Source organism: Phodopus roborovskii, unplaced genomic scaffold, assembly GCF_943737965.1.
Source record: "Phodopus roborovskii unplaced genomic scaffold, PHOROB, whole genome shotgun sequence".
Lineage (NCBI taxonomy): Eukaryota > Metazoa > Chordata > Mammalia > Rodentia > Cricetidae > Phodopus > Phodopus roborovskii.
In genome coordinates, this window is record NW_026126434.1 from 2,300,043 (window position 1) to 2,310,081 (window position 10,039).

Consider the following 10,039-nt stretch of genomic DNA (forward strand, 5'->3'; position numbering starts at 1 on the left):
AGCTCAGCAAGCACAACTGCATGCTGCCCAGCATGGGTAGGGAAGAGCTGATGCCTAAAAGTTGACCTCTGACCTCTCACTGTGCACTATGACGTTTACACATGCACTAAATAAATACATGGGGTTTTTTGTTTGTTTGTTTGTTTTGTTTTTGTTTTTCAAGACAGGGTTTCTCAGTATTGTTTTAGAGGCTGTCCTGGAACTCGCTCTGTAGATCAAGCTGGACTGGAACTCACAGAGATTCACCTGCCTCTACTTCCCAAGTGCTGGGACTAAAAGTGTGCGCCACCAACACCCAGCAATACATGGGTTTTTAAAGTGTATTTTTGATTGGGTGTGGAGACACAATGTAGAAAGAGCCATAGAAGAAAAAGTACACAGAACACCCCTAGCCTATGAAACAAACATCCACAGAACACCCCTAGCCTATGAAACATCCACCTGTCCCAAGTCACCACAAACAACTGAGAACACTTCCTGAAGTTCTGCCTGCAGCTGGGCAGAACCATCTCTCACAAAGCCTGTTAATAGTTAACTCAGGCAACTGTGAATATTCTTCCCTCTTTTGCAAACTGGTCTAGTAGCACCCCACCTCCCACAAGTTCCCAAAGAGCTTGACTAGATGGTGCACCAGGAGGCAGTAGGTGTGTAATTCATTGTCTCACACTCAGCCTTAGCTCTGAGATGCCGAGGGCAGCACCCCTCATCTCCAGCTGTCCCATCAGTAAGACCTCGTGCTGTCTGTATACTTGATTGAGACCTCATGCCATCTGTATAATTGACTGCCAGTTTTACCATCACATGCTTGAAAGGGAAAGGATTTTTAAAATGTTTTTTAATGGACTAGTATTAAGAGCACTGGCTGCTCTTCCAAAGGACCTGGGTTCTATGCTCAGCACCCACATAACAGCTCACAATGGTCTACAATTCTACTTCCAGGGGCTCTAACACTCTCTTCTGGCCTCCATGGGTACAAAAAGTGGTGTGCAGGCTTACATGTAGGCAAAACACCTACACACATTAAAAAAATAAAATGTTAAAAAAGTTTTTATCTAGTATTGTATAGCTGTGGGTTATACAAAGACTTTCTCAGTGTATTGCATACCTTGACATGGCGGGCATGCCCACCACATCCCACCCCTCTCTCCTACGGCCTTCCCAGTAGTTCCCCTTCGTCCCCAGACCACTCCACTTCCACTTTCATCATATATAAAACTGCTTTTATGTATCTATGTAAAATCCAGGATCCATAAATCAGAGAAAACCTAGCATTTGTCCTTCTGATTCTGAGTTCTTCTGCTAACTACGATGGTCTGCAGTTGCATCCATTTTCCTGAAAATGACATAATGTCATTCTTTTGTATAGCACACTGAAACTCTGTGTGCATGTACTGAATTCCCTTGACCCATTCTTCTGTCATGGCAGTGATGTGGGATGTCCTTCTGTACTCTGAATATGTGTTGCTTTTACTGGTTGATGAATAAAGCTCTTTTGGCCTAAGACAGCAGAGTATATCTAGGCTGGAATTCCAAATAGATGAGAGAGAAAGAAGATGGAGTTGGGGACACGCCGTGTAGCCACTGAAGGGGTAAGATGACAGAATATCATGGTAAGCCATGGCCACAAGGTGATACACAGATTACTATTAAGTGGGTTAATTTATGAGAGAACTAGCCAATAATAAGCCTGAGCCTTTAACCAAACAATTATATTTAATATTAGTCTCTGAGTGATTATTTCATAAGTGGCTGCAGGGACCTGTGAGCAGAAAGAAGCTGGTCCAGGGGGACCAACAGAATAGAAAAACATTCAACTACAGGCAGGTGCCTCACCTGATTCCATACTTTGGCTACTGCCTGTACTGCTACAGTAAGGGTTGCAATGTGTCTGTGGTTGATTTACATCCTGCGGGTAAGGGCTGGACAAGTTCTGAAAGGCAGGCATCTACAGAGCCAGGGCTGGAGGATGGAGAAAGATCAAGGATAAGTGACAACATCACCCTGGAGAATGAGAAAAACATCCCTACCCACAGGGCCTGGGAGGTGCAATTAACCTGATGCCCTGTACTGATACCTTACACTGTCAGCCTTGCACTGATGTCCTGACAGTGTATAAAAGCCCCGGTAGTCCTATTCCTACTGGGGCTAATAAGGTTCCAGACTCTCCAACAGCCTTCAACATGCTCAGAAAGAAGGGGGAGTTACTATCTCCCTCAACCATTTTTCTCCCAGGGCCTACTTCAGTGTGGGTTTTCTTTTCTTTTTTTCTGTTTTTGTTTGTGGGGGGGGGAACTGGTCTGTCTCTCTGTCTCTCTCGCTCTCACTCACTCTCCCTCCCTCCCCTCTCTTTAGTAAATGAAAACAGCATGTTTTTATTCCAAAGCCATGACTCAGTATGCTGTTTTCCAGCTGTGAGGGAGAGGTCTTCTGGGGTTGGCATTCTCTTGGTAGAGCCAGAGGTGCCTACCAGCTAAGACAGAGAAGATGGGGATGATAGTCAAGAATGTCCACATCTTGCTTGGGAGCAGCTTAGGGGGAGTAGGGACAAGGTGCCAAGGACTGGACAGGAGGAAAGTGAGTGGGTAGAGGTCAGTTGGGGTGGAAGAAGGCAGGCCAGAAACAACCCAGCAAGACTGAGGAGGGGCAGCAGCAGGAGGCATTGGGGCAGGAATAGAGTGTCCCCAAGAAAGTGTGCAAATCAGAGCAGTGTCTGTAAAATCAGGACTTCACGTAGCTGAAGGGGAAGACGGGAGGATGGCTGCGTTTTCTGCTGAATAAAAACTGAAACCTTTGGGCAGAGGAGATGCTAGAGGGATGTGACTCAAAGTCATGTCTTCAACTGCATTAACAGTGAAGCTGACCTGTGTGTGCATGGAAACAAGGACTTCCTGGGTGGGTAGAGTGTTCAGCTCTGTTGCTAAAGGGTTGCCCAGTCCTGACCATGTCCTCTCCCCTCTCAGGGGTTTGGACTATGAAATGAAGGATGGATCAGATCCCTGGCACTTTGAATTTAAAACAGAATCATCTGAGGGATCTTTTTTAAAAAGCCCCAGCATCCAGGCTGGAGCTCAAAGCCATGAAAGCAGAATCGTCAGGGGTGGGGCTCACACTCCCCAGTACTGAATCCAGTTACGTTTTAGGACCCAGAGACCTATGTGGTCTCTAGAGGACTCAGCTAGCCCCATGGTCCATAGAATTTAAGGGGAATGATCCAGGTTTCTGGAGGCTGTCCTCAGGAGAGGTAGGGCAGGGACCAAACAGCATCCCTAGAGTGATAACATTAAATGAATTAGGACTCTCAAGTGGCCACCAGCTTGCTGCCAATCCCAGCAAGTTGTTTTTCTGGCTTATTAATCACATAGATGTTTCATGAGCACCTACTATGTGCTTGGTGCTGTGTTAGGTACTAAGGATCCAATAGTACACAGGTCAGTCACCAGCATTCAGCTCCCCAAACAGACCTAGAACCAAGAGGCTAAAGAGGAGGGAGAAAGAGACACTACAGTCAAGAAAAGAGATAAGGATCTATTCACCCTGAGATCCCTACACTAATACATCTCCAACCTCCTAAAGCAGCGAAGGATCTGTTCTTGCTGGACCCACACTGTGTTCTTCTAAATGTCTGGACTAACAAATTGTCTTATGATCAGAAAAATTCTGCCTCCTGATCCTAACCAAATCTACAATGTGTCTTCCCAGAGCAAGTGTAGCTGCCACCTGGTAACTGGCCTGTTTGGGGGACTGACAGGGAAAAGATCAAAATCTTCCTCTACTGGAGATCTTCAGGGCAGGATCTTAAGCACAGTACAGGCTGGTCCTCCTACAATCTACATCTGCCTAATAGGGCCTGACAATTTCTCCTTCAACTACTTTTAACATAGAGTGATAGAGTGAAGGAATAAAGGACTTAATGAAGGCAAGCAGTCCATGGTAGATGTGAAATGGGCTTGCTCTGGTGAGGGCAACAGACTGTCAAGAGAGGAACCACTGGTACTCGGAATCTTTCTCATTTCCAGTCTGAGAGACTGTCAATATGTTGAAAGTGGGGGTGGATGCTGTAGCAGGTAGGCCCTGAATCTCACTGGCTTCACTTTTTTTTCTTATGGGCGTTGTTGGAGGTGCTCTATCCCAAGCATCTATTCTAGTGCCACGGTACCATCATCTTCAGGAGGTGGTTCCCAAGGTAGCCTAGGCTCTCCTGCCAAATGGCAGAGTCAGGTAGCTGGCTCTTGAGGCCAGTTTGCAATGTAGAGCCTGGAAAAGGCGCCTGGGAGTGTAGAAGGGGCCTCTTGGCCTTTTGGGCTTCCGTGTCCTATTTCAGGGACTCAGTACTAGAGGCCATCCTGTCTGGGGTGACACTCCTCCTGCATGACCTTCTCTAGTTACTTCTCTCTCTCTTTCTGTTCTCTCCATATGGTATTCGCCTGTTATTGAACACTCCTGTGTTGGAGAAAGGTTGATTGTTTGGTCTCTGAGGCCTTAGGTAGAGTGTCCCCTTGGGATCCAAAGATGAGGGCTGTTAGAGGCGGGTGTGAGCAGAGGAACATTGCTGAAGGAGAAAATGGGGCACTCTCCCTTGAGCCCCCAAACTAGGAGAGACTGCAGGCCTGTCAGCCCCTGCCGGAGCAGCAGTTGCCACATTACCCAAGAACTGGTTGGAAATGCAAACGTTCAGTCCTGGCCCAGATCACAGAGGCAGACACTCTGCCCAAAGACACAAAACAAGAGACAGATCCCCACCAAAATACACATAGAAAAGCATTTGTCACTGTCACCAGTCCCCGAGAAAGAAGGACAGACAGTCCCACCTCTGGGTTCTGGGATCTGAGTAGAGGCTGCAGAGACAAGGCATAGATTAGCCTGCAAGGGCGTGAGGAGATTGACAGAGCCCAGTCAAGGGCTCTGCCTAGAAGGTAGGTTTAAGGTTTGAACTAGAGGCTAACCAAAACCAAAGTTATTTCTAGAAAGGCAGAACAACCTGTGTTTCTGTCTCAGAAGCCAGGTGCAGCTGGCTGGAAGGGGCGGGCCTTTATGATAGCCCCTCAGGGTCAGATCTGTTATCACTGGGATCCCCTTGGAACCCTGGGCTCAAGGAGTGGGCAGGGGCCAGAGACAGAGGGAGTGCTCCCTTGCCTTCTGCCCTCTGTGCTCAGAAGGTCTGCATGCCATCAATGACTCTGTCTATTTTCACAGGGAGTCTGGAAGTTGTGAGATTCACATCACGGTTGTCCACCTTGGACACCTATTCTGCCCTGCCACTGCAGAGGGGGACAAGCGCCTGGAAAGCAGTGTCTGTGGGGTATGTAGTTCTGAAGGTGACTCCTAGTGACCTCATGCCTGACTCAAGAGGGCAGATGGTGAGACTCAGCCCAAGGTCATCCCACTAGTAAGAGCTAGAACAGATATTTACCCTATACTCTAAAGCCAAGGCCGAAAACCATTCAAATATTACATGCTAGTCTCTCCTCCTTCAAAGAGTTAGCCCAGTTGGGCCTGTCAATCACCTTGTCAGGAATCCATCTCCCCCACCCCCACCTCCAAGAAACACCGATTGACCTAAAGTCATGCTAAGAAGATGGGCAGAATAATTATCCCCTAAACTTCACAAAATGGCCTCTTGCAGGAGTTACACCTCTGTAGCCACGTGCAGAGCTTGCATAAGGCTTGGAGCATGTCCACTTTGAGTCTTAATTCAGAATGTGTGGCTTTTTCTTTACATCTGTCTTTCCCAGATGCTCTGGACTTTCTTGCTGGTTCTCAGAAGCCCTCCTCTCTTTCTGCCATGCAGTTGTGTACAGACCTCCATTTCTCTTCCTATTCCTCATCTCCTTCCAGCATTTGCCAGGACTTTCAGCTTGCCAGCCCTGTTGTTTGTCTCCTAAACTCTAATAAGATTGTTCTCATGTTTTCTGGGTCAGTTTTTAAACTCTGTCATTACCAAGACTATGAACCCCAAAGAGGAACTCTGGTCTTTCTGGTAACACTTGGAGATCACTCCAGGTCCATTGAAAAACCTGACACTGCCCACTGACTTCACATGCACACACACACACACACACACACACACACACACACACACACACACACACAGCATGGGCAAATGGACATGTATGCATACGTGCATAGCACAAAGGGGGGATGGATGCAGAGAAAGGAGATGTATTCATTCAATGTGGATTGGGAAGAGGACAAATAGAAAGATCCAGTGATGCCTTTTATTTTCTGCCTGCCTTTGCTACCAAAGCAGTTACATCATCACCTGTCACCAGCTACCTTTCCACTGTCAGCTGTGTGGCATTGACCCCCTTAAAAGTGCCCACAGGGACAGTCGATCTCTTGCTTCTTCTTACCTCTCTTCTTCCCCCTTTGTTTCTTCCGTCTGTCTGTCTGTCTGTCTGCCTACCTCTCTCACGACCCTACTCCAATGCCCTTTCACGCCTTCCCTCCCCCTCCAGCACTACACCTCTTACTCTAACTCTGTTACGTGTGACCTGTTTGCTTAGTGGCATACCTTGGCAGCACCCACTGAAAGACGCCCACTTTGCCTTTCTTTTTTATCCTTTCAGTCCCGAGCCAGTCTGCAGGGAGCTGGCATGAGATTCAGAGAAGAGGTACATGTGACTAAGCAGTCGGGGGTCAAAATGTGGCCACACTAATGGCTGAGCCACCATTGTCTGGGTTCCAGTGATCTCATGAAATCCCTTTCTAGGAAACAAGCAGCACAGAGCAGCTCAGCTGTCAGGAGCCCTGGCTTTGCTGCTCAGCCTACTGAGCCTGGGATACTAGACTACAGATATCCCATGATGTCCTGAGTCCATCACATGGACAAATCACTTAAGAGTAAGAGCATGCCTCTTCATGGTGGGCATGAGAAAGCACAGGAAGAGATTTAATACTGATCTATCAAAGGCGGACCAGGCGCCATTTTCAGGACTCTGGGTCCTGGGAGTAGGTAGACACGGCTCACTGGGCTTTTCTTTCTCAAGAGACCCCAAGGGCTGAATTAGAGGCTCATTAGTGTGAGTTGCTATCGTCATCAGGGCTACTGGAAGATCAGAGTCCGCTTCTTTCCACTTGGCTAGTCACTGACTCAGATCCCTGCTGTGAGGCTGGAGTGGCAGTTTTCAGGTCACCTTGGGCAGTTGTCCAAAAGGACGGCTCAGGTGGCCTTCTTTCTTAAGGGTCTGCATGGGCCCAGCATTGTGGAATAATCTGAGCTGAGCAGGCATCTCCTGGGTCCCAGGAGACAGAAAAGCCAATGGCAGGTCAGAGCCAAGTGTCTGAGAGCCAGCCCAGATCCCTCAATATCTGGCATCAGTCCAGCTTCTACTGGAAGCTGTCCCTATGGGACACTAGGATGGATCCGTGCCTGATGCTGTCGCTGCTGGGCTGAAGTTGGGGCTACCATCAGCCACCAGCTTCACGAGAGTGACCTGACTTGCCCTCTCTCAGGATCTCTCAAAACTGGCCAGTGTCTGAAGCCTTTCTGACTATACATCTTGTGGCAAAGTGGGGCCCCCGGGACACTTATTTTACCCAGTAGTTACAATCAGTGAGGATCTAAAAGAAAAAACGAAACTCGAGATAGGGTCTCATGTACCCCAGCCTCCAACTCACTATTGTAGTCAAGGATGACTTTGAACTTCTGATCTTTCTGCCTCTTCCTACTAAATGGTAGATAAGATCACAACTGTGTACCACTATGCCCAGTTTATGTGCTGCTGCAGATCAAACCCAGGGTTTCCCACATGCTAGGCAAGCACTCTACCAACTGAGCTACAGTCCCAGCCTTCCAAAGTTTTTCTTTTTTTTAAAATTAGAGGCCTTAGGGGTTACATGTGTCTTAGGAAGGGCATAGTGGTACCAGAAATCAGTCTAGATGCATACACCAGGGTTCAGTTGTCTTGTTAGGCTTGGGAACTGAGAGACAGATAATACTGCAGATGAACCCTGTAGAGATTTGGTTCCTTGGGTTACTACCAGCTCTAAGCCAGGAGCACATCTGAGCCTGTGGTGGCAAAGGAACCCACATAGCACCACAATTGGTCTCCAGACTGCTAGCCAGGAGCACTACTTCATCCAACCTGCTGGGTGGTTTCAGGGTGGTCTACAAGAGGCAGACAGGCTGGTCCCTACAGCAAGGGCTCCAAAGTTTTAGTTATGTCTTGCCTCAATTTATGGTCCTGTAGCTTCTCCTTTCTATCTTTACTTCAATATACTTCTCGGATGTGGAATAATGCTCTTGTTCACTGTAAACATTTGTCACTCGTATTGGTTTAATGAAACACTGATTGGCCAGTAGCCAGGCAGGCAATACAGGTGAGGCTATCAGACTAGGAGAATTCTGGGAAGAGGAGAGGTAGAGACAGAGTCTCTAGCCAGATGCAGAGAAAGCAAGATAAGAATGCCTTACTGAGAAAAGGTATCAAGCCATGTGGCTAAACACAGATAAGAATTATGGGTTAATTTAAGTTGTTAGTTTGTTAGTAATAAGCCTGAGCAATAGGCCAAACAGTTCATAATTACTATTAGCCTCTGTGTGTTTATTTGGGATTAAGCACTGTGGCACCAGGCAGGACAGAAACTTCTGTCTACACATCTCTCTCCTCAAACAGTTGTTAAAATGACCAATAGAGGGTGTGCTTTCCCAATTATTGAAGTAAAAATGTCTCCCTGGGCTCTTCTGACAAAGCTTTTCTGCCCTGGAAAAGTTGTGTGATGCAGCAGACCTGACAGATGGATTTCAGACTCAACGAGTCTGGATTCACCATCTCCTATTGGATGGCAGGGCTCTCTATCCGAGCTTTATTGCTTTGGCCAACACTGATAACCCAGACCATATTTGAAGCTGTTATCTGCCTTTCCCATCTCACTGAGATGGAATGTCTTTATTGTGTTTTGTTTTGCTTTAAGAAATGTCTCGGCCAGCAGCGCAGCCCCGGCTCCCGCGGATCTGCCTCTTGCTTCAACAGTGTTTGGACGGAGCAGACCCAGGCACGCCCTCCGTTAGCTGGGTCCCTGCAGCTTCTGGCCGGCCTCTCCAGTCGCATCCTCCGGGACCATCTCCTCGCCCCCCGGCTCCTAGGACCAGCCAGCTCCGTCCGCACACAGCGCCTCAGCCATGGCCTCCCAGGTTCGTCAGAACTACTCTACCGAAGTGGAGGCTGCCGTGAACCGCCTGGTGAACCTGCACCTGCGGGCCTCCTACGCCTACCTCTCTCTGGGCTACTATTTTGATCGGGATGACGTGGCCCTGGGCGGTGTAGGCCACTTCTTCCGCGAATTGGCCGAGGAGAAGCGCGAGGGTGCCGAGCGACTCCTCAAGTTTCAGAACGACCGCGGGGGGCCGCGCGCTCTTCCAGGATGTGCAGAAGCCATCTCAAGATGAGTGGGGTAAAACCCAGGAGGCCATGGAAGCTGCCTTGGCCCTGGAGAAGAACCTGAACCAGGCCCTCTTGGATCTTCATTCCCTGGGTTCCGGTCGCACAGACCCTCATCTCTGTGACTTTCTGGAGAGCCACTTCCTGGATGAGGAGGTGAAGCTCATCAAGAAGATGGGCAACCACCTGACCAACATCCGTAGGCTGGCTGGGCCCCAGCCAACGCAGACTGGCGTGCCCCAGCCATCTCTGGGCGAGTATCTCTTTGAGCGGCTCACTCTCAAGCATGACTAGGAGGCCTCCCCCTTCCAAGGGGCTCCCTCCCTCTGCTCTGCACCAGCCAGCCTCAGGACCCTCACCCGAACCTCTCAAGCCACTAGGCAGTTTTGTAACTGCTCTGAAGCCCCTCTCAGATCTTGGACCAAGTAAAAATAAAGCTTTTTGAAACAGCAAAAAAAAAAAAAAAAAAAAGAAATGTCTCAGAGATGAGGTCAAGAGGGCCACTGAGATGAATTATTGGGCAGACAGATAGACAACAGTATGGCAGAGGCTCCGAGGAACCAGGGCCCTTGAGGCAGATGTGTGGGGAGCAGCTCTTCTTATACCTTTCAGAGGAAGGGGAGGTTTTATAGCACAAGCCTGGGGCCAGGCTCTGATGC

The 10,039-nt window shown here is 48.6% G+C and overlaps 1 protein-coding gene across 1 annotated transcript; it reads left to right on the forward strand.

Moving 5' to 3' along the window:
- Positions 1 to 9,086: 9,086 nt before the first annotated feature.
- LOC127223938 (ferritin light chain 1-like) lies at positions 9,087 to 9,825 on the forward strand. The gene is given in 2 exon segments (XM_051186637.1): positions 9,087 to 9,340; positions 9,342 to 9,825. Coding segments are annotated over 2 exon segments (552 nt in total). The 5' UTR covers positions 9,087 to 9,121; the 3' UTR covers positions 9,675 to 9,825.
- The last annotated feature ends 214 nt before the right edge of the window (positions 9,826 to 10,039 follow it).